The sequence below is a fragment of the Bombus terrestris genome, chromosome 3 (genome assembly GCF_910591885.1).
Source record: "Bombus terrestris chromosome 3, iyBomTerr1.2, whole genome shotgun sequence".
Classification (NCBI taxonomy): domain Eukaryota; kingdom Metazoa; phylum Arthropoda; class Insecta; order Hymenoptera; family Apidae; genus Bombus; species Bombus terrestris.
This window is the reverse complement of record NC_063271.1, coordinates 16,210,991-16,237,385: the sequence shown is the minus strand read 5'-3', so window position 1 is coordinate 16,237,385 and position 26,395 is coordinate 16,210,991. Positions and strand designations below refer to the sequence as shown.

Genomic DNA, 26,395 nt, shown 5'->3' with positions numbered 1-26,395 from the left:
TGTGTCTTTATTGACAAAAATATATTTGACTTTGCATATCTAAAATAAAGGATTTGCGTTATCTAAAATAAATAGATCATCTTTCTTTAGAAAATTCAATGTGGTGAAATTAGGATATGAGATACTATGCATAAAGAAATACTATGCATATGATTTGATTGAAATTTTGAAAGTGTATAGACCCTGTTTTAGAAATATCAGTATTAATTCGGTAGACTATAAATTTATATTACAAAATTGACTGTTTCCTACTTTTGTTGTACTTTTCTTCTACTTTCTGGACATTTTACTGAAAATGCTGGAGATTTTAAATCAGTAATTAATAAAGTGAATTCATAAAATAACTTTTAAACGCATTGCTATCTAAAGTACAAATTCTTACGTTTTTAAAAATATATTCTTATAGTTATTGTATGTAACGTACTTGAATCTTTACGTGTATGGTTAAAATATTTTGTCCGCATTTTATTCAGTCATTTAAAATATCAAAGCAAACTTATTTCAAGTGAAAAATAATCCTTATTTCTATAAGCAGTATTCATTAAATGAATACTCATAATCCTAAAACATCCTTTCTATGTTGTACTAGATATATATACAATTAAAATGTGTAATAATGTGAATGATAAACTAGTTCGAATAATTATTTTGCTTAAACGTAAGTTAATTGAAATCAGATGAATGTTATACACGCATTATACCGCGCATTATGAACTATTGATTGATTGATGCTCATATTTAATTATTAACGAGAAAATTAGAAAAATCAAATTGAATTTAATCTGTCCTTCTTATATTTATTAAGATGAGTTCTGGGACTTGAAACACTCGAGATTAGAAATTTTGATTAATGTTTCACATTATCACTGGACGCTTGTTGTAATATCTTTTGTACGAGATACACTATACATACACAAGATCAAAATGGAATTTCGAAACGGTCGTATCGTTCAACAAAAATCTCTTTTATCTTTGATCCTCTTCATAAAAATGCAATTCTCCTTTACAGAACATCATATAACATTTATTGTACGATATATTGTTCAATTATATTTCGAAATTTTCAGCTTCGAATCTTTGTTTAATTATACTGTAGAATTAAATATCATGCGTTATTTAAACATAGAGATAGACTAAACTTTTGTCCACATTTATTAAAGCTGTATCAACTGAGATGTTTAAATTTGCGAAATTTCATGGACTTTTATATTTAATTTTTCATCATGAATCCCGCTTTGCGATACAATACATATTAGATTTATAATATCTTAAATTTACAGTATCAATGCTGATTTTATCCGAAACTATTTGTTTGCAAATGATATCTTTCTTCGTTGGAATTACCCTTCACTTATAAATTAATAATTATTAACATTGAACAGTATTGTTAAACTTCAATAAAAATAGGATCGATAACTAAATGTTAGTTAAAGAAACTTCCTATTACAGGTATAACAAATCATATTGAATTTTGTTTAGAAAACAATAATAAAAATGGGTGTCTTTTTGTGATAATAATTTACAGCATATCACTCGACTTATTCATATAAGAGATATTAGTTTGTTTAAATACCCTGTTGCACCCTTTTATTCATTTTCAACCCAATTTTTTCACAACATTAAAAAATATTTTAAGCCTGAAGAAAAACATGAAAAACTTCTTATTAGCATGATTTCATGCTAAACATCCTCTTAAGATATTATAAATCTTTCTTGTTTACTAAAACCAGAGCCTAACTGAAATATACGAGTATCGCAACAGGATTAATCGTAATACATGATTAAATACAAGCAATATGTAAGCTATATTTTTACTTTTTACTTCAGAAATAAATATTTCACGAGCATCGTCTTTAGCTTAAGGAAAATAAACTTGTGAAATTTAATTTAAAGCTTCGTAAAACATGGAAATGTTGCAGGATAACAAATCAGGAAAGATATATTAAATAAATCACAGTTCAGGTATCTATAACATGTGATTCTCTTAACAAATCTGTTTCATTCATCAAGCAACTGCAAAATTTCCGTAAAATCAGAAGCGGTTTCACAAATTATAGGCATTCGTAAACATGATAGATAAGAGTTAGTATCGCGGCGTTTTAGAGTATCTATGAGCGTAATATGGAAAGTAAAAAGATGTATAATAAAAATAGTTCACTTTCCAAGCTATCACTAACATTGTAACGAATTATTATACATATAACGGCTCACGAAAGTACTCGGACGCTTACAGAAACTTTCCATGAATATTTTGTTGAAGCTTTTCATGAATTTCAAGATGCATTAGGCTGTCTCAAAAGTTTCTTTCGTTTTGTTCTATTACTACAAAATAGTTCATACATAAATCGATAAAATAATATAAAACAAAAAGTGTCGTGCATCTATTATTTCCTTATGAAACGAAAGAAACTTTTGAAACAAATGTAAATAGGAATTATAAGATGCTTATTGATTACCATCGGTATTTGGACAGTTAATTATGTATTGTATAAATAAGTCACAATATTTTTAGTAGGAGCATTTTTGCTACCTAATCAATCATATGTTTAAAAATACTCTTTACATTGTACATTAGTTTTTTGCTATGTGTACGTCTGCAATAAGCAACTTCTAGCTTCCATATATATATTTCCAAATTAGTCTCAATTTTTACCGGTGTAATCATGATAGACACGTCTCGTTACATTGAAGTGAAGTGAAGAAAGACACTAACACACATAATATATATTCGCAAAAATCTTCTATCTAATATTTTCGTCAACTACTGTATACACATTTATTAGATATTTGTGTGAGATTAAAATCGACAGATACGATAAAAGAATATTGTAGAGGTATAGCAATAAGAAAGTACAAGGAAAGTATAGCTCGTTAATTTGAATTACACCAGATTGTCAGTCATCTATTAGGTCGTGTTAATCTCTGAATAAATTCTTAAATAAATAAGTGTTAATTAAACGAGAGAAACTTAGCATTTATTAGTATTTGTGCTTCTACATTACATAATGAATAGGTCTTTTAGGGAAGAAATTCTTAGATAAAGAAGTGTTAATTAAACTAGAGACACTTAACATTTATTAGTATTTGTTCTTCCCCATTACTTCTTGAATAGGTCCTTTAGGGAAGAACAGAGAGACGGTTCGCTGAATTCCGTCTGCTTTTGGTTCTTGCTATTCCAAAACAAATTTGTCACTTCACCTGACATTGGTTTGTTCGAAGATACCGAGGGCTTTCCGCTCGACCCGGAAGCCCTCGGTATCTCCGTATCGTTTCCCTTCTGCGCCGTTAATATCTTCTCAATTGCGCTACCAAATACCTACGGACAAAATTGTTCTTATAAATTTATGAATATTATGTGTTTACGTATTTGAATGAAAATTTTTATGAAACGAGATTTCGCGTTAAAATACGTAATAGTAAATACGATAACTTACATGCTCTTTTTACCAAGATGAAAATGTATATGTAAATTTACTTGATGTATATGTAAATAGAAATATTTATATGTAATATTTATATGCTTGTATTTAAAATATTTTCATGCTTAAAGAATAAAGGTCATAATGTTATAAATATTTAAATCCTTGCACCTCTCCTTTATCGCGTAAGAAAGAGAAACTAAAAGTTTCACTCCAGAGAATGAGCTTCGTTCTAAAACAAATCAAATAACATATATTCAAGTATTTAACTGTTATTTAATATTCCTATATTATTAATATAGATGAGAGGTCGATAAGATAGTTTACAATCATTAAGTACAGTATCGCAGATCCACCATCAGAGATCAGTAATATTAAAATAAAATTCATGTTGGATTAAAAGTGTGGTTAAGTTGGGGCTAACCCCAAATTTGCAAATTTTGACCTAAGTCAAAAAGTGGCCATTTTTGCATCTCCTCGCGAACGAAAAATTCTTGTGCGACGTTTAAGAGAATTTATCAAAAAAAAAAAAGAAAGAATTATTAGCATTTATACGAAATGTGACATGGAAGTTGAAAAAGATGAGTGTAGAGATGAAAAAATTAAGCAGAGGTCAAACTTACGCGCTACACTTGATCTTCATTTTCTTTAAATTTTGATCCAGCTGATAAATCAGTAATTAAACCAAGGGAACTAAGTTTGAAATCAAGCGAATCTGAAATACTATCAGACTGTTGCTACGTGAGAACAATAGCCATCTTGTACTTCGTATTTGCTCGATTCCAAACTCTAATCGATATACCAGCAGAATTTACCAGCAAAATAATTATTCAGAGATTCTGTCGGTAAAACAATTGAAGTTTAAAATCGAACGAATCCGAATTACTGCGAGATCGTTGGTGGCTATTGTTCTCGTAGCAACAAACTGATGGTACTTCAGATTCTTTTGATTTCAAACTACAATTGATTTATCAATAGAGTTGTCGAAGAATTATTTTGTCGATATCGGTGTAGAACAATAGCCAACAACGATCTCGCTGTACTTCATATTTCCTCTATTACAAACGTCGATTCATTTACCAGCAGAGCATCTGAAGAATTATTTCACATGGATCATGTAGAAAAAAAAAAAAAAAAAACGAACACGAAAATGGAACTGTAATAACATTTTTTATTCCTTGTTGAGAGCCGTTCTTAAACATTTTGCAGGAATTTTCCCTTCGCAAGAAGATCGAAAAATAACCACTTTTGACGCTCTGTTTTCATCCCATATGAATTTTATCTTTAATATTACCGATTGATAATAATGTCACTGCGATATTGTCCGCAATGATTGCAAATTATCTTCTCCACGTTTCACCTATATCGATAATACAGAATATCAAACAACAATTATTTAATTTCACGTTGTTGTTGACTTTATTAATTTTTACGATAAAGTGCATTCTCTGGAAGAGATTTTACGATTTACGATTTTCTTTTTCATTCCTCCTTTCACCTATGATGGCTCTTAAACAAGAAACGATATCGTAACGAGAAATACAACTTACCTGAGCGTCCACTTTGGTTCCACTAGTGTTGTCCCATACGACCTCGCTATTAGGGGACTTTTTACCGAACATTTTCTTCATCGCCTTCACTACCTTCAATTCATCGAACCTAAGACTTGAACTGGCCGTTGCTAAATCTTCCGGCTTCTTCGACATTTCCGTCGCGGAAGACCCTACCGAGCTTAGGATCGATATCAGATCCCTATTAGAGCAGACCATGCCCGCAGCACCGAAAACGGGTGTTCTCGCGGCTCTTGGCAGTTCCGAGACGCGCTTTCGGAGAGAAGACGTCGGCGAAACCGACAGAGTAGGCATTTCAAAGAATCGTTGTTTCGGCTGTTCAGTGTAACGTTGAACAGAACTGTTACCCTCCAGCGGCTGCATTTCGTACACTTGCTCCGTCGACGTCCTGTACATCCTTAAGCGCACCTGGCAAACGGATTGCTTTTATTCGAAAGACAGTTTCTTTTTTATCATAATTCGTGCGTTATGATACATGTTTCGATGATTGAGCCGTTAAACGTGACAAAGCGATGGAATTGTTTTGCACAGAAATTCTGGTTCTAAAATTATGTTAGGGATTCTAGGGCGTAATAACATCTTGGAACGCAAAGTTATCGATGTGTCGATGAAAGTTAAGCGAGCTTTATCGAAGCACACGTTCGAGTCTTTGGGCGATTGCTAGGAATACGCGTAATGTTCTTTTCTGTAAGCTGAAAAGTTGAACGACTATAAAAGGCGTTTGTAGAGGATTTCAAAGCGGAAGAAGAAGCAATACAAATGTTTAGAATCAGAAATTATCTGTTTATATAGAGATCTGTTTGATGCAAAATCTAAAATCAATCAAATCGGATTGTACGGACGTATTTGTCTGTATTAATCCTTTGACGTCGATACCAACGATGTATATAGCGAATGGCGGTTATCAGCCAAGATTATGAGCACGTAGGGAAGAACAGAACTGAACGCTTGCTGTTCCAATAATGACGATCCATAAAAGTCTGAACTCTAATAAAAAAAACGCATGATAACGAATACAGCGCGTATTCTTTCGTATGTCTTCAATGAATATGTATAAGTTTGCTCGTAACAGAGTTGAAAAATGCCTGTAGCGTTCCAAGTTTGAACAACGTTTGTGTCGCGCGAAAGTTGATCAATATCTGAACCGCTTGAACGTTAACAAGTATCTTTTTCTGTGTTCGAGGTGTGAATGCCGCGAGTGTCATGACCAGCCTTTCACGTGCTCTTGGCGCGCCTTCTACTGGCAAAGATGGGTCGCTACTTGAACTAACACGAGATGTTAGTTTTCCGAGAAGATCACGATATCTCTGCGGGTGAGGAAGTTCGGCAACTTGTACCGCTGTAATATAATTCCAAATTACCCTGCGGAGATACCGAGTTTACGACACGTCCCTGGCGATTGAGCGCGGGATGAAGCAAATTTCTATGTTATTGCTTAATAATTTATGATTCCAATTGAAAAATAAGCTTCTTCGCGACCATGCTATAAGCTTCACCGACGAAGACGTGCTTCCTTAGCGAGGCTCCTGACGAACAAGGAATGAAAACCATAGCGACTCGATTCGTCCGTAATTTTAACTGTTAATTTTCGCCTATTTAATAATTGTTCTAACTCCATCTAAAAAAGAAGAAAAAAAAAGTAATTGATGAATCCACGTATGCGTACATTGTTATAAAGAACGATATGATGTGTAAATAATTATAAGTTACAAAGAATAAAATAATAAATAATACGATGAAAATTGTATACCTGGAGAGCAACGAATATGTGGTTCTTTCAAATCTTAACTTCGCACGATCGTATAGAAGTTCGTCAACTTTAAACTCGGTTTTTCTTAGTCTGCAAACTAGCGGAGATAGAGCGACTAAAATAAACGAAAGATCCTTACCTTCCTCGCTTTTAGGTCTGCGATGTTGTCCATAACGTCCAACTGACGATTACTGCCAAACAACGTCGATGACACTCTTTCCATCGTAACGACCGAATTTCTTCGGCCATCTAGCTGAGGAGCTGGTCCTGATCCTTCTCCGCCACGATCGCTCATTCGTCTCATCTGTCGACACAAACATCAAGATAGTTTCGATACGCGAGAACTGTCGTAGTGACGATCGAGCCTGGCGAAAGTCAAATTGACCAACTTCATCTTTGGACAATCTCATAATTTCGCAATTTCATCGTCCAAATACACGATTGATTCTCACAAAACCTCTAGTTCCTTAGAGCTTAACGCCACGCTCATCTTTTCACTTTTATCGCATATTGTCTCACCACTTGCGATACTTGTAATTACTTTTCACTACTTTTCAATTTTGGAGTTGGTCAATCTGATTTCCGAATGGCTCGATTGACTATGCGAGTCATGGATAAAGATGACAATTAAACTATTCAGATTAGTCATGTTGCTTCGTCAAACGATTTGAATTCAAGCAATTCGAAACCATTTTGTCAATGTGAACCTATTATTTTACCAATGTGAATCTGTAATTTTGTTTGAAATATCCTTCCAAGTTTTTATGATGATTCAGACTGGTCAAGTTACCTGAATCAAGCAACTAATTTCAAGTTACTTGAAACTATTTTGTTAACGTGTACAGTTGCTTGAATCAAGCAACTATTTTCAAGTAAGTTAGAATCATTTTGCCAATGTGAACCTGTAATTTTGCTTGAAATATCCTTCCAAGTTTTTATGATGTTTCAGAATGATTGCCACGTTAGAACGAAGTAGCTTCAATAAATAATTGATATGCAGCGACATAAAGAAAGTAGTGGCAAAGTAAAAATTTTAATGTAAATCTTTCGATGGATTCAAAGGCGTAATAAAAAAAGGTAATAAAAAGATTTCGAAGCAGAACTAGATTATTTGAAATTCTCTGACGAAAATGCTACGATAGAAGGTCCTTTAGTGCGGAAATTACGTTACAGAATTTTTTCGAATGGAAAGAACACAATGTAGTTATTGATTTTGAAGAACGTTCCATAAAATATTGAGTTACTTAAGCTGCTTATATTTTGATTTTTGTAAATAAGCAAACGCGTATTGTTTATCATTTTATTGTTAACTTATTTATTCCATCTTTTCTATTATTCGTTATTTAATATTAAAAATTATACTTATTTTCTTAAAGTTGATTCATATAATTATCATGCTTTCCTTTATGAATTAATTGAATGTTAACGCGTCGCGTAATTTATAAGTATTAAGAAAAATCGTTTATTCGAGTACATTATTCACCTGGTGTAATGTCACTCAATTAAGAAGCACGAAAGAATATATTCTTGTTCGATTTATCGCGAAAAATAAAATCTTGCACGTGTGTACAAGCTGTTGGTTTCATCCAAAAACTACGACGCATGGGATAGAGAAACAGATATATATGCAAATGCACGTAATATATAAGAGAAAAACGTATGTACGAGTCCATAAATCGAAGTACGAACTGAAAAGGGAAATTTAAATTTTATCGAAAATTCTACTTCTAATCGACGTCTGCGTAAGATACGAGGACTAGCTGTTGGCGAGATACGGAAGCAATTTGTAGGTTCGAAGGGGAATATCGAGAAACTGGTGGAATACGCGAAGCTGTCGCCAAATTTTAACGTCTAATAACTTCCAATGGCTGTCTGATATCCGCACGGTAACACTTCCAACGAAATAACGAGAGCGATTCGCAAAAGAAAATATCGACTCGCAACATTCGCTCTGGGCACGTGCTGCGTGAGCGCGTCTGCGTAATCCGTTTTTAACGGGCGAAAAAGTCAGTGTTATTGCTAAAGCGAACGTACTAGGAAAAAGGTAGCGAAGCGTAGAACTTTAAAAATAAAACAACATTTTTCCACGTTATATTCCTTCTGATATTTACGAAGCCTTCGTGTGCCAAAAGAATCTGACATTCTAATGTGACAATAAACAGGACATCTTTTAAGCAAAAAGAAAAGAAAAATACATATATCTCGAGTTCTCATTGGGATTAGGGGCGTGTAACGAATCTTCATTTGGATTAACCATTGTTGTTATACGATATGGATGATATTTACTGGTACCGATATGATTACAGTACCGATATGGTACAGAGTTTGACAAGTAACCGTGGCAATTAGATACTCGAGATGCCAATGACAATGATCTTAGGTTCAATAACGAATCCACGGTCAAAGGGATAACAAATACGTCTTCTTCCAAAGTCTAAGTCGTACTGAGCTTACTTGTCCACAATTCAAGTGTAACTTGTCTACTTACTTGTCTACAGTATAAGTAGAACTCCCTCAGTCCAAATGGAACTGCACTTATATACTCGTCTCTGTACCCCTCGGGTCAACTATATTTTTAAGGAGATCTATACAATTACTCCATAGCTTTGTTAGGTAAAAACGTCCATGCCATGACCGTGGCTACGTTTAGCGACCAGTTGTGTCACTTCGAGCCCAAGCCTACTGTCATAAATCTCGGGTAAACATAGTCGGATTAAATCATAAACAACTACTTCTGAGTTTTATTATTTAAGTGCAGCTATAATAAAAAGTCTAGACTAAAGTATTGGGGGTCTTCCCAAAAATTCCAAAAGAAAGGCCCCGATGTCCTTTTATCTCCAACATGTATATAGGAGAAATAAAATAGTATAGTAATTTTTTAATTGCACACTAAATTAGTATTAAATTCCATACGATATTTTCAAAGATCTTGTATCTTTGAATCTATCAGATAATTTTCGAGAAAGGTCCTGTAACTTCCATATACATTTTCCGATCCATTTCAAATTTTTCCAATACAATACTCGCGTCTCGTTACAGCGCCAGCGAAATTTCCAAATATCTCGCATGACACGCATCGCACATTCGTGAAAACTTTCCGTGATAAACGTTGGAACGCTTTCTCAAGCCATTGGGTATATCGCACCGATGAATTTCGAAATTTCACTGGCGCTGTAACGAGACAAAACTATGCTGATTATTATTATTATACGTGCAAAATGTGGAACAGATTTGAAAATGTATCACACAAGTATCGGAAAAAAGATCATCGAATTATTGGAAAAACCAATTTTGTTCGCTACGTCGATAAGCCACGGTAAATAGCGAGATCGTTTTTGAGACTAATAGTGCGTTTAAAACTACTGTTCATACCGTGTGCTAATTTTTCACTAATACTAAATAAACTACGTTCGCAAGTAAATGTCCAGAATAACGTAATTTCCATCTGCATCGTTGGTTTCGTTTCAAATTTCACTGTTATAATTCTCGCAGCGATTCCTGTCTCGTTACAGCGTTAACAAACTTTCGGAAAGTGTCGCGTAATGCGCATTTGGAAAAAATTTTCCGTTGCGAACGTTGGAATAGCAGCGCGGGCCACCGCGCAAACAGCGGGAAACAATTTTTCCTTGGGAAACTTGGAAGCTCGTGTCATCGTTTAGAACACGTACCTGCGTTGTGTTTTATCTATGTTCGGTACTTTGAAGTCTAAGTATAAACCTTGTTTGCACGGTGCAACTAATCCGTGACAAATCGAGCAAAGTAGAGGCTGCATTTCATCGAATCAAGGAACGTTTGACGTGTACACCGTGACATACAGAAACTTGTACATCTCTGAAAGCCAACGCTTTGATGTTTAACGATGAATGCTCAATTCTCAGAAACGATGCTGTCGTTGAAATTAAGCTAGTCGTTTCTGCCGGCGTACGCGGAATTTCCTTTCTATGGGCTCTCGCGTACAAACGTGTTTATGTTCATTTACACCGTCTTTCTATACGAGAGGTCTAATCAGTTCGTAGAGCCGATTTATCGGTTTCTGTGCGTACAGCTGCGTTACCGTTCGTCGAACGAATCATGCAAACCAGACAATTGCCCGATTTTAAGACGCGACGCGATAAACGCGAACAACTGGTTCAGTGGGACGACGATAATATCGATCAGAACGTTCTACGTAAAATTAGTTAGAAACGATCCGCCTGTTACGATCGAACTTGGGCTATTGGCATCGATTGTGGTAGTTACACTTGGCTAGCAAGTGTAATTAGAAGAATACGAATCCTTGGCAAATTAACGAATAGTTTCTTTCGAAATTTACTCTTAACCGAAGCATTTATCTTTTATACGATATCATACACAGCAACTGGAGAACCCGGAGAAGCGTTACCACTGCGAGAATTACGCTCAGCTAATAAACGCAAACGAACGAGAGACAAATATTCTGATAAGTTCGGCAAGCAAATGTTATCTCGTTTCTAGAAATAATTGTTAATAAGGAATATGCTAACAAGGAATTTGCTAATAACCGTAAGGTTGTATTAAGCGTACGATTTATGCTAAATATAAATTGCACGAATGCGACGACAGTTCGTAACAAATTGAGTTCGATAACGACAATGTTAATTGTTTATCGTTTGTGCAACGCCATGAGGCGATTCTTCTCGAAAAATTGCAAGTGCCGAAACGACGGTAATTAACGCCATATTATTATAAAATAAATTCTAGGTAGTTTTAACGCGAAAGATTTATACTGTTTGAATAAATTCTCGTTCGTAAGTATTTGCCCGAATGCTGGTCTCGTGCGAAACGCGATAATTAAAATTGCGGATTTTTAGCATACGCAATACACGCAAGAAGATATAAAATTGCACAAATATTTGAGATATAATTGTAGATGAAACTTTCAGCCTGAGATCCAATCGAACCGGTAGCCTTTCTAAAACCGATCTCTACTTTCAAATCAACTTTAAATTTCAGCCTGTTTTTATGAGAAAATTCTCAAACTAATACGATGCTCCTCGGACAGCTCTTCTCTGCCTTCTCTTTCGCTCTCCACTCGTCTCCCCCTAGAGAACAGCGTAATAGGACTACGTGTGCTCGTAGTCGGAGACAAAATTGGCGTTCAGGTGATATTCTACGGGAGCTTATTTTTCTAGATGACTCGTAACCCTGGCAAGTGTCAGTCTTTAATCTCTTAACGTACAATTTTGCTCCGCCTAACCGGTCAAAGACGCGCAATTTCTTCCTCGATCTACGTTCGCGATCTAAAGACGCTCGATTATACGCACACAGAGACGCACGAAGATACTCGAAGACTCTTAGAAACTTTTCACTTTTCCTATATTACACGAAATATTTAGAAACTTCATTAACAGCACGACGAGCCACGATTATACGTGATTATGAAATTTCTAAAATTTCTAATTTCTCTGCAAAACCGTATCCAGAAGTTACATAAAATATTCGTCGCGCAAAGACGATGAAAATATTTGAGCAGTCAATTATTCGCTGTGTTAAGCCACGATATTTAGCGAAACGATCTTTATCACCAGTTGTAATGTTTAAGACTACTTCTATTCATGCTGTATACTAATTTTTCGCTAAATGTATATTTGCCATAAATGTTACAATTACAAGACATCATAACTGTTACAAGAGAAGTTTCTAAAGTTGCGATATGAAGGTTGATGTTTTTAATTAAAAAATTTTTGATCGCGAATAACCGTTAAAACGGATTAAAGTTTTTTTGATTGCCGGTAATCGTTATCGACGAGAGAAATTTCACTTTGGTTACCAATAACCAACATAAATGACCGGATTTTTAAAATATTTTTTTTTTTTTTTTTGTTACGAGTAACTGTTATCCGTGGCGAGAAAATTTTATTTTGGTTATCGATGACCATTATCGATGGCAAAAATTTGCTCTACATTGTCAATTATCACTGGCTATATTATCAATCGTTATTAACGTCACTGATAATTATTGGGTTGGAAACTAGGTGATTGCGAATTTTGTCAATATCATCTAATGACAAAACCCGCAATCACCTAGTTAACAAGCCAATAGTACGTGTGTTCGCAGTTATTCATAAAACTTGTGTGTTTTATCGAGCAAACAAAAAGATATGAAAATATATGAAACGAATAGGATGAAAGATATCGCAGTAGAATATTTTTATTAACAGTTGCACCGTGATATCTTTTATATTATGCTTTGTTTCGTACATTTTCGTATCTTTTTGTTTGCTTAATAAAACATATCAGTTTTATAATTAAGCTCCTTTACGTTGCCAGTGAAAACCGATTATCAGCAATGTCAATAAATATCGACGATAGTCGAATGTGACTAGAAAATATTTTTTTCATCGATATTGCTTGGCGATAATCGAAAATCAATTTCGCCATCGATAATGGTTATCGGTAACTAAAGCAAAATTCGGTTTTCCTTGATAATGGTCACTGTTCGATAACCGAACAAAAATTCAGGTCACTTCCATTGATTACTGTTTCAAATTAAATTCCCATGATCTAAAATTATTATCGAGCGACCGAGGAACAAATCGAATCGTTCGTAATGATTATTCGTAATCAGAATTATTAACGATTAAAATTCTTGAATCGTATCGCTTTTGGAGAAATTGAAAACTGGCTTTCGTTTAAATAAAAACTAGTTTCTACCCAATGATTTTCCTGCCAAAAAATATTTAACGTAGTTGTTATTTTGGAGCTTCGCTTGTAACTTCCACGTAGATTTCCAGATTGATTTCTAATTTTCCTATTGTAATATAACAATTAATACGATATAATATAATAATCTTAATATTAGATTATAAATATTAACATTGTAGGATTTTTTTATTTATTTATTTTATTTGGGTATGGTCGTTGTCACAAGATCACCGGCGATCTATCGGTTTCGTGATTTCTTGCGTCTCCGACGTGACACAGGCAACCTCTTGTACCATGGCTCCGGTATACACACGTTCCACAGAGGTGGATGACCCATGGTCAAGTAGACTTTCTTAGTTAATCAAGGTTTTCCCCGATATTACAATATTACAGCAACGATAGTTCCAATGCGGTGCATTTGATACACGTCCGGCAGTGAAAAATGACGAGGATACAACAACAACAACGTTCGAAAAACTTTGAACCGCAAGGCGGGTAATGCTTCGAGAATTCCTCTTTAAACGAAGAACTTCGATGCAGTTGAACGTTCTCAAATTAAAATTACGCCAACTATGTTCGAGTAGTGCGCTTTCCAGCTTTATGCTGTTTTTACGTTCTGAAGAGAAAAATGATTTAAGTATTTCGGGTGGAAATTCTGCGAGTAGAACGAGAGTTTTAGTTCTTGCTTTTCCAGCAGTTGTCGTTTTAATAATTTTAACCTTCTTAATACAACCTGCATGCGATAGTTTCATAGTTGAAACATTTATTCCCTGGCACAGCACTTAAAAATGATATATGTACGGTTTTCATTATCAGATTCGAATACGCGCGTATTGAATTTAGTTAAAATTTTAATTGAATATAAAATACATTATCGCTTGTTTCATTGGATAATGTAACGAATTTCTCGTAATAATATAGGAATTTCATCAAAACGAGTAAATAAACACGTTGATTGACGAAGTTTGAACTACCTGTTGAAAAGTTTAACAATAATGTATTATATATGTATCTGTTCATCAACCATCACGAATCAGCCAAATAATAATTGGAAATAAATTTCATTGATATTTCGTTCCGTTAATAATTAATATGATATTGCCTATAAAAGCGAACATACTTCTTTATTAATACGTTGTCTCAGCGTAGTTTTAATATGTAGATAGATATGAGAAAGACAAAAATAGCGGAGATAGTTCAACGTGCAAGTTTGATGTACGGTGCCCGGGCCGAGTGATACGAAGAAGCAAGCACCGCGTGATTCTTCGTGGAAATATAAATGAAATATATATAGCATAAAAATTTTTGCATTCTCGACGTGGTTGTCGAGAAAATTGAGTTTGAAAATTTATCAAGCATACCGGAACGTGGGTAATTCCGGACTGGACGGGACTGAATAATCGACATGGAGGTCATTTTACGTGTGGAAACAAGTCGAAAATGTGGAGTAACATGTTCCCGTTTAAGGCTTCATTTTCGAGATAATAAATGTTAACGATTAAATGAGAAATTTTCAAATTTATTTTTCTGGGAAACAAAGCGTTCTACGAAGAAATGTTATTTTACGTTTTCGACTTATTTTCACACGTGAAACCACCTCCTGTCGATTATCTAGTCCTACTTATTCCGGAACATACCGTCGTTTAAGTATACTTGATAAATTTGCAAATTCGACTTTTTCGCCAACTAAGTCGAGTTAAAACTAGCAAAATGTTATTTTTAAAATAAAAATTAGATAATAGAAAGTAGATAGAAAATAACATTTTGTCAGTATATATATAATTATATATATAATTTATCAAATTTCATCTGTCGGCTACAAAATGAAATTCATTTACGCACGTGGAGTTCTCATTCACATTTGTCGGAGTTATCATTCAACCTCAATGCACAGATTAAACATAGATTATTATATAGATATATAGTACACTCTATACAGCATAAACATTGTATTAATTATCGGTTTATTATTATTATTATTATTACCTATTTATCGCAGCAAGGTTTAAAGGATAGTGCTGTCTGTGTTACGAAACACGCGCGTTGCATGTTAATTGGTGAAGTAACTTTACATGTGAGAACGACGAATGTAATTTCTCTTTAATAGACAGAACATTGTCGAAATTTTCGACAAATACAAACCCGTAACACGTAAGTAGGAAAGCGATAAAAGTCAACGATTCGTTTATCGCAATTTCCACTTTTAACAACGTCTCAAACGTTATTCCAGCGTATATTGCTCGAAATTGAATAGAAATTTGTGCAAGTTCTTAGTTAATAACGTTAGAGAAACGAATAGCGCGTTAATAATTTGCAACTCGTATTAGTTGGTGAAAGTTTGCGTATTACGTGTTCCGGTCGAAAAGTTTATCGACTTGATAAATTAACATAGCATTGTGACAGCGTAGCAAAGAATACGTGCTTAACATTCGATTAATATTACCATTCGCTTGAAATTAACTTCTTCGTGAAAATTTAATATCGATAGGATAAAGAGGATATCACGCGGATTATCTCGAGATCAGAAATTAAATTACTTGGTAATTTGATGTTAAAATTTCTTATTATACACAATGTGTTTCAGTAATTGAATATACGCGAAATTAACTTACGATATTATTCATCGAATTATAATGAAACAATTAGCTAGCAATTCGTTTATTCTATTATTTTATTATGTGTATGTTGAACAGAATTTTATACGTTTCTCGTACCTACTACGTGGTAGACATAATTTATTATTATGGTTTATCATCGTTTATAATTTAATAATCATTTAACGTTGAAATTCGATATAATATTCCGGCGGAATTATTCTTTCACTATCATAATGAATTTAATAGCAGCAAATTTTATATATAAACGTAATAATGAATGCAACGAAAGTAAAGGTATTATATTCACTTTCGTTAAAGTAATCGGTTAATCATTAGAATACAATCTAACGATTATCAATATTAAAGAGCATCGCTTGTTTACTTCTTATAGCTTCGCCGCCTTCCGCATATTTTATATCTTCGTTCAACGTTTTAATTTTAGTACACGAACATTAACTTTCATAAATCGTCAGAGCTAATCTGTTACAATGTAATCAGGAAAGATAATTAAAAACTGAGCAGGTTAATTAGCCTAGTTCCATAAAGGACCAAATTAAAAATCCAATCAACAACGTACTTGAGCCAAGCTTAAATTCGATGCATGTGTTAAATTAACATTTCAACTTATTAATAATTCAACGATACTCTCCGCTGCAATGATCCTTTTTTTTTTTTTTTTTTTTTTTTTTTTTTTTTTATTTAGAACGAAATACAATAGCCTGCTATTTTATTTATTGCCGTTACACGCTGTCGCTATTATCAGTTGTTTCGGAAAACTAGAAATAACAGGGAACTACATTTCTATATATCCGTCGCTCGTTACATTACATTGACGTTTCATAGATATTTATAACGACGGTCTCTGACATTTACGTTGTCGATCGATGTAAGATAAATGAATTTCAGGAAGGAAGAGAATTGACATTTGATCATTTCAATTGCAATTACACGTAATCACAAACCATTTCGATAAAGGGAAATTTAATTTTACAAATACGAAATAAACCGAACAGATCGTCAACATATTTTTAACCCTTCAATAAATAGACACAGTAGAGGCCATTCGATTCTGAAATTGAAATCTGAATTTTCATTTCGGTTATCACGGTATAACGGAGAACTTTAGAATCTTTAACGTTCATGTACGTCCGAATATAAAAGGAAAAACTTAACGAGTAAACGCACGTTAGATTGATTTTTATGAAACAGAAATTACAATAAATGAAATTATCACTCAGAAACATTCACTCAGCGTTTCGTCTATCCTTGGTTCGTACGAATACCGAAAAATTCTATTTTATCATATCATTTATCTAGTAATCCTGATCAATTATTTTCTAATGTTATAGAAAACCAGCAGGTGTTGCAACGTTCATTAACGAGCATGTACACATGTTAGCCATGAGATGTAGATTATACCTTTTAGTAAACAATTTCATTTGCCGTGGAAATTGAAGTTAGGACGTTTTAACGCTTTTTATTCCCCTTTTTTGCTTCTTATGACGCTATAACCATAACGCACTGGCAATGGTGATAATGTTTTTAAACTTTCTTTCTTTTGTTCATATTATGTTGCACATAAATATACGTGAAATAAGGTAATAATAATAATAGTAATAATAATAATAATAATAATAATAATAATAATAATAATAATAATAATAGTCGCTTATAAGTTTCCACTCACAGGGATGTTGTTACATTAGGCTGTTGCAATTTGTTTGAAACGACAAGTATATTCGTCAAACACAAAGTGACTGCTACAATACAGAATTAAGTTGTAATAAAACGACCGTTTCATTTTTTAATGTTATTACCAACAGGGCTCGTCGTGAGGCAAAATATTACCACTTCTTCGTGACGACTATACTCGTCGAAGACGGCTAACTGGTTAAGTCTATCCGTTTAATGTACTTATCATTTTCCACAGCTGCCTGCTGTCTTCCTATGAAATGTTCTACTTTTCTCTTATAAAATTTCTACGGAGACGAGTTCCATTGTCGCAAATTTCGCTCCTCGATCAATCGAATTATTTATGGGATGCTCCGACAACCATAATAGGTAGAGCAACGCGATGAAAATAATATAATACGTTGATATAACGTATAAATTAATTATATCACGTATCATGGAATGATATATCATCGATAATGTCATTACCAAAGCGTCGATCTGAATAGTTTCGTTTAAGTTTGATAGCTAATCGCTAGCAAACTGCGTCGTAATAAATTGTCCTGGCTGATAGGAAGCAATTATACAAATTGAACGCGCGAATAGTCCGAGGAATTGTCTGAAGAAAGCATTATCTCTTGGAAATTTCATTAGAAGGTAAACACTGCGTGGGTGGAACCCTATCTGTAAATTTGCAGTTATTTCTTATTGGGTGATCTCCTCATTAATTTTACAGGGGGTGCTAACAAGCAGACTGACGAACGAGGGTAACATTCCCTTTTGAACGCTTCTGCGAATTCTCCGTTGCCTTTGCCAGCTTTCTGTCCGATTATACAAAATCTATCAAACGAGAATTTATCAATAAACCGCAGATTGTCGTACAAATTAATATAATTGTATACATTAATATAATTGTAAATATTATTGGCGGAACGCACAAATTTTCTAACAAACGTATAAATATTAGCGGCATACTTGAAAACCACAAATACGATAAGTTCGTGTTTGTTCATTCGATGACCTTCGTGTCGCTTGTTGACTACAAAGAAATATTTTGATAAATAAGACATAATCGATAAATAATAATTATAAAAATAAACGAATAAGTAAATCTAGAATATTTTGCAAAGGAACAGTAATAATACTGGAGCAACTCTTCTGTTGATCCAACTTAATAAACTTGATTGCAGAAGATAAAATTCTCGATCGTTGATCAAAGCAAAGTCGAAGACGAAGTGCAAAGACACCTCTCTACACGCTGGAAGCATAAAACTTCACAAGATAAAATAAAAGATCGAAATCGTAAATTTGAAGGGATAAAGTCGCTGTTCCGATGTAAGCGAGATATCATTAACTTTCACTCTCACCTACGAATGGTCATAAATGTCTCAAAGCGTACAGAAGACACCAGGGAGAAACGATATAGCATCGATAAAACTTTTATTATTAAAAAAAAAATTACCACATTCGAAGTTTTTATTTGGGGACTTTGAAACGCTCCCTGCTAAAAACCTTTAACGCCCCCCCCCCCTATATCTTCTTCTTTTTATACCTCGGAAGCAGTTTCACAAGTTTCCTGCCCTTTTCATTATTTTAGACCTAATAAGAAGATATTTTTAAGGTGAAAAAGACAGTACGTTTATCATCGATGTCAGTCCGGTTAGATTCTATGGTAAATTCATACAGAATATCTTAATCAGTTAATTGTCTTTGACGAGTATACTCGTCGTGCGTAAAAAATAGTTAAAACTTGCTGTTTTCAATTGCGATAAATTTCGGCAATAAAGTTGAAAAATAAAAAAGTCGTTTCGTTACAACTTAACGCTAGAACTACCGATAGTTGACACGAAGCTATTTCTACTAAAACCAGCGAAAATGACTGGTCTTTAAAAAATACGTAACAATGGAATATTTTTATATTTAGTGATTTATTACTTTCTTACAGAAGGAATTCCATGTTATGTAGTGCATTTTTGGGATTATTAATCCATCTGGGACCATCATCCCTGAACTAGGATTGATACACTTATAATAGGATTGATACACTTCCTGATAAATGTTATCATTATATCGAATAACACGCAGTAAAAATTTTAAGAACGCGTGGCAAGTTGTACAAAACGAGGCAACTGGTTAATTGGGATTCAGATTGTGGGAAACAGATTGTGGGACCTTTTTACCCTTTTACACCTTGACAAGTACCGGTAATTTTAACTGATATTGGTATAGGTAGCCTTGATACATTATTTTGAGTTTGAATACATAAAAAACAAAACAAGATTCATTATATTATTCTTTTAGTTATCGTTGCAAAAGTCATTACATCATTGCGGAAAAAAATATAACATGAAGTAGGAATTTTAAAATAAAATTGTAAAACCAGTCAATTTCACTAGTTATTCTGGTTTAGTTTATTTGACAACTTAATTCCATACTACACAGTTGTACATACCCTGTGTTTGAATATACTCGTCATCGCTTTTTAGGAAAACGTTTTCCAAACAGGTGGCAACAGTCGACTGGCCAAGTAGATTATTAGCAACTTCGTCAAGAAAGTTTCTAATTTTATGAAGGAAACGTAAAATGTAGAAATTGGTAATTTTAAACACGAAAAAAATGTAAAGATTGTATAGCTTCAGTATAGGTTCAGTCGCTATCTCCCTTTCAGAACATTTTAGAAATCATCTACAAGATCATATTGACCATTAATTCTCAATCTTTTCGTCCCCTTCGTGTCTCTTATGTCAGATTGAAGGGAATGTCAACGATAATTTACCTTCTACCCTTGGTGAACAACTTTCAGATAGAAATGGCGGAACCTTCAAGATATATCGAATGATATTTATTAAGCCGTCCCATTAGGGTGAACGAGAACGGAATGTAGCATTAACTTGGTACATAAAATCCCACCCCACTTTGTCTCCAGCATATTGCTTGTACGGTTCTGCAACCATGTAACATTTGCCCCTAATGCGATACAAGTATGAGAAGAGCTTCGGTATGTTGCAGCCTAAGTATCGTGAATTACGAGCGCAATAAAAATGTTAATGCTACAACAAGGAAAACAACGTTCCGATTTGTTTAATTCTTTTAATTCGAATCACGAAAAAAGCACATGTTCATTCAAAATGATAGTAATCCGTGTTATGAAAGAAGCAAGGACGAGCATATAAATTGATTTGAATTTTTCAAAATATTTGTTCAGATGGCGAATCGAAGAGATGAAAGGCGAATCGAAAGTTGAAAGATTTCGGAATAAATTATTTTTTTAACGTTCTGTACGTGTGCGAATCTTCGAAAGATGTTCAAATTTCCGTTGCTCTAAACCCAGATAAAGAAAGCTTGAAAAATAAACCTCTACCTTGTTCATCGCAAAAACTCAAGTCGTTTGATCTGACCTTACGAAGAAATTATTCAATTGCGAAGGATGTTGCGATAGTATTGCCGTTCACTGTACATGACCATTCTATGGCAAATCGATCATTTTTTCACGTCGATGTCAGGGATTCTTTTTTTTTCCAACTTGCCAACTCGAGAAAGCGAAAAAACTTTCGACAGATCTAACTCACGAAGATGGAAGAGATCGATTTACGTAAATGGAAAGATGCGTAGCTATCTTTGAATAAATAAAAAACTTACATATTATTTAAACGAAAAAGGTCGTTTCAACAAAGATCCATTTTGAGATCAAAACAAAGATCCAAAATTTCTCCCTATCGCGCTCTCTTTTCTCTCATCTTTACACACTCATTGTGTAATATCATGGTCATATAGCAATTTCAACAATGTTTCGACCATGTAACGAGCTATCCTAATCACATCGAACTACCACGGAAAATGCAGTCGAACAAGCAGACTAACGCCAATGATTCATAGACTCGTGGCAAACGAAAATTAATCGCTGCGAGTCTTTTTCCTGTCGTTGCTATATACTATGTATGTATGTATATATGTACGTACATTTATATATGTAGCTTGCTCCGGACATACAGACTAACAGATAATAACCGAAGAGAAATATCCAGGCTGTGTCACACGACAAAAGCCACTAGCATGATTTAGGATGCCACCAGTGTTAAAGGATATGCATCTATTATTTATAGTGATAAAAATTCTATTACTTTCTTCTCACAGTACTGTGTCTAACTAGACTGTGAATATTTATTGCGCGCTCATATTTCCACGAAAATAATTAAGAGAGACACTTGAACCGGAAGTTGCCGTTATTTGTTAAATATTATATTAGATCGTGGCAAAAGTTTCTTTCGTTCTATAAGGAAATCATAGACGCGCAACATTTTTCTGTTTTCTATTATTTTATCGAATTACGTACGATCCATTTTGTCCTATTAAGATGAAGATCGCATTGTTTGACTGAATTTTCGTGTTTGTATAAAGATGCGTTGTCGTAAAAGATACGTTCGTAAAACAAAGACGATTAGGGGACAACCTGCTGTTGTTACAAGCAACAGGTACTCTACTTTAGATATTTTATACGTTTACGTATACGACATCCGATACGTTTTTACACGTTATGAGCACGTTGTATCCATTTCTGCATGATTTCAGATTTCTCTTGAACGTATAAAACGACCACGATATACATATTCCAACGAAAATAAATAAAAACGCGCTTCATTAACCAGGCACACGTCAACGCGTAAATTCAACAAATTGTGGAACTTTGAAATTGCACGCAGAGAATACGTGGATGCGTATGGCGCAATTTTTATTTTCTGCCACAATTCACCCTCGGAGAGTGAAATCTACCTCTGAAAATTTCCCGCTATTGCTGTAACATTGTCGGATACTTTTATCGAACGATAGGCGCTGATCGAAAGATGTAACTCTCGTCCGAAAAGTTTCTTTCTATGTATACTTGTGGCTTGAAAGCTATAACGGAAAATCGGAAAGTAGGCCGATTCTCGGAGGTGAATTTCATCCCCTTAGAGCAACTTTGGACAGCGAAAGAATGTCCTGTACGCGTCTCGGAAGTTTCATAATCTTTCGAAACTTGTCTTGTAAGTAGAAAATTTGCTTATATCTGTTTTGAATATTTTATACGCTTCTGCATTATTTCGTACACTCTGTGTACTCGTTTTCGAATTTCTCATAAACGCAGAGAAAACGTACGCGACGACTGTTCTATGCATCTCGTTTTTTGAAAATGAACGATAATCGCAAGAACTTGTAACGTTGAAGAACGAGCCACTGACTGTCGTCGTTGATCTTTCAGATCATCCTCGCTTTTATTTAATTACAGCTAAGTGGAAAACATCGGTAGCGAACACAACGTCGTCGATATCCCGTACAATACGTCGTGTTACGATATTACGGTGAACATCATTTGTCAGCATAGGCTTCCCGTTGCTTCGGCTTGCCATCTGATCTTTACAATTCTTGCGAATACGCCTTTCAACGACGCTTTAAACTCGTGGCCGTATTCCAGGACAACGCACACCGCGCCCGATAGAAATATCGAAAGCGAAAGCTTTCTCTTGTTGGCGGATGAATGCCCGTGAAAGCTCCGGATCGATAAGGGACACGGTATGTTAAATTCTTTTTCTTCGAAACAGGTCTGATGCAGCTTTCGATTTCCCGGAGAAGCGATTCACGCGATAATCGTTTCCCTTTGCGACGATTCTGTGAAAAGCTTCACACGCTTTTCCGCTACACACGACAGATCGTCACTCTTTCTATCGAATAATCCAAGCCGAATCCAAGTTCGACAAGACCAATTCCGCAAAATTCCTGTCTCTCGCTATTCCTCGTGTAGAAGATTTACTAAGTTGAAATTTCACAGATCGTAGCTGCTAAGCTACTCGTAAATTACTCGCAAATCCTTTCGTAACTTGTATCTCGTCCTTGCATCGTGTTTCTGCATATTCTTCCCAATAAATTCTAATTAAACCGCGGATCCATATTTTGGAGAATGTAAAAAGGTAGAATCTCGGTTGAAAATTGCCTTACCAACCAATTGCTGTAGAAAACGCTACTTTATATATTTTTTCGTGTTCCATTTCGAATTTCCTATGAATGGAATTCAGGAATCCTAGGAATGGAATAAATGGAGTATTAAAATCTTTCCGTTTAATTACAAGGTGGTCACAAAGCGGAAAGGTCAATGAAAATATTCTTGTCGCGCTTTTTCTCCTCTGCGATCTTCCGAGACGTTAAGAAAATCGAAATTGTAGGATTTTAAAAACGAACGTAAGACTTTGACGTTATTGAGAAAAATATTTTGACGTGAAACGATATCGCGATAAAGCCCGCTTAAGCTCGGTATTATCCTCGACGTAGAATAAACTTCTGCCCTTTTTTTAACTCGTCGAAGTTGCCTTAAGTTGTTTTAGCTGTCATCCTGCGCTACTTTCACTATCACTAAAAATTTCTCTCAGAAATTCCAACGAGAAGCAAAATTAAATAAATCGGCGTGCATAGTAATTGATTGCGTTTTGTTATCACGACAAGAATCGCGTTAGTAGGAACGCAGTTTCAGCTTTTTTATTCGCCGCCAAAACGTTCATTTTTAATACTGTCAGTTTCGTTTGGATGGAAAAAGGGAAAAAAGAAAGGGAGATAATTCGGACGTCATACTCGGCAACTTTGCCTTCTTAATTAGCAGCGAGTCAACGACTTGTACGAAATTCTCCACATTAGTCGGCGGCAGCTAATCGCGACAAATGGCGTGCAACGATGTGCAACTTGTCGTACAGCTGCGAAAAAAGCTATTCAGCTCGTTCGAGCAGGTTCAGTAATTTTAACGGCATAAGACATGTCCAACGTTTCGTGGAAAATTTTATCTGCGCTCTGTTTTTCTTTTATCGTTTTATTTCCGTGACTTGGAGATCACTTCCAGGCTGAGCAAAGGGAATATTTTAATACCAGATCAAAAAGGGAAACAGCCTATCAAATCGAACGATGGAAGGTTTTTTAAAATAGATGACAAATCTGCCAAGTTCTGGGTCCCGTTAAGAGCATAACTAACTTACAACTGCGTGATACCTAGATCGCTGGTGTTCACGCGTAAATTCATTCGTACCTTCATCGAAGCGATAAAAAATATTTTTTAATAAAATTTCGGATCGATGGAATTACGAATTTCCATAAAAATATGCGAGCCAAATTAAAAAGCCAAAATTTGTTTCGTCCACTACCGATATTGCCACATCTACAATGTGTTTTCCGCTTCTCACGTTTCGCGTATATTCTTTTTTTTTTTTTTTTTTTCATGCTACACGAATTTCCATAAATATATAAACATCGGCAGTCTAATTGAAACCCTGAAACCCTCGAACCGATGTATTTCGTTCGAAAATCAATTAAAGCGATGTTTTTCGATAATTCGAGAAATTAGTTAACAACGAATTCGATTTGATATGTTTTCATTGGACGCGTTCGCTTTAATTGCCCTTTCATCGAACGCTTTGCCTCGGTCCCCTGTCTTAAACATTTCCTCGGAGGATGAACTTCTTAACGGACTTGATGAACGGTGTGGACTTAACGAAGGTAATTTTTTATACTCGCGGAATGATCTTTTTCAGAGAATCTTAACGATGGTCGAGCTGATAGAAGGAGCAATGCATGTCTTTTAAACGTCTTCGTTTAAATCATTACGAGATATTCGAATGAGTTGTAATCGACCATAAGCGTATCGTAATTGAATTATTAATTATTTATTAGAACAAACGATAATTAATATATATTTCTCGATGATACGTTTCTACGTGATATATCTCTTTTTCGTGAAAATTATCTCCTGAATTTTCCACCGTTTTGTACACCATGGTAAATATGTTCGTGAAATAGCTTTCACGATAAAAGTCTCTCGTACCTGCACGATAATAAAACTGTTTTTATTAAATCTCTTTCATTGTTTTCGAACAGAAAATCTATTCTCTGTTGTTTCTTATACGACGCGAAATACGTTCTACGACAGTGCGTTACCGTATAAAGGTTAAACTGTGTACCGTAAAAGGTCAGACCACAATTGTTGAAAAAGTTGTTTTGAAAATAATGGAAAACGTCAAGATAAAATCAGCATTTCTATCGGTTTAATATCTTTGCATGGAATACAAATTTTATTAATTTTAAAACAATTGGCGTTATTTTCAGCAAATTATTCGGTAAAAAATTCGATCGATATTTCACAAACTGGTTGTTCAACGGATATTCCTTTCTCCGTGGTTGCACAGAATACACATTATTTTTTCATTTTTTTTTTTTTCCTTATCGAACCTCTGAATTCGTATCACAGTTGCATATAAATATGCACGACGTAAAATTGCGTTAGACGCTTAATTTGCAATTCTTTCGAAGAATAAAAACACGCGAGTAGTATCTCTGCAGTAAATTAATAAATTTACTTGAAGGGTACTTGCGCGAAGAAAACATTGTAAATTGCAAAATTGAATAATTTTGATGTTTTACCGGAGAACGTTCTACGTACCGATAAAAATACCGTATTATGAAATTTAACTGTGATTTCCCTTACCGAATAAGCTACCACTAACACTGGAAGATTGTGTCGCAACGTCGTTTCTGTGAAAAAAGAATATAAATTTCAATAAACATTGGTCGATCGTTTCTTAGCTTTCGTCTATGCCATCGATCTCGACGAATAGAATTTCCTTTGCAAGTAACAGCCGACACACACACACACGCCTCTCTACCCGTACGCTTCCCTCGTTCGTGAATCTGGAATATGTTAAGGCTGAACTACAT

The 26,395-nt window shown here is 34.6% G+C and overlaps 1 protein-coding gene across 6 annotated transcripts in view; it reads right to left on the bottom strand.

The window, feature by feature from the left end:
* Positions 1 to 2,953: 2,953 nt before the first annotated feature.
* The window catches only part of LOC125384779, a 55,612-nt gene continuing 32,170 nt past the window's right edge, over positions 2,954 to 26,395 (bottom strand). Inside the window, exons 3-5 of one of the 6 annotated variants that reach the window (XM_048404675.1) lie at positions 6,880 to 7,044; positions 4,970 to 5,398; positions 2,954 to 3,316 (exon numbers count right to left, since the gene is read on the bottom strand). In XM_048404675.1, coding sequence (XP_048260632.1) covers positions 3,098 to 3,316; positions 4,970 to 5,398; positions 6,880 to 7,044 — 813 coding nt within the window. In that variant the 3' untranslated portion in view covers positions 2,954 to 3,097. Of the gene's footprint in view, positions 3,317 to 3,434; positions 3,577 to 4,720; positions 4,780 to 4,969; positions 5,399 to 5,752; positions 6,609 to 6,740; positions 7,353 to 26,395 lie in introns of those variants that run through there. The other 5 variants (XM_048404676.1, XM_048404677.1, XR_007223544.1 and 2 more) reach the window with 5 other exon arrangements.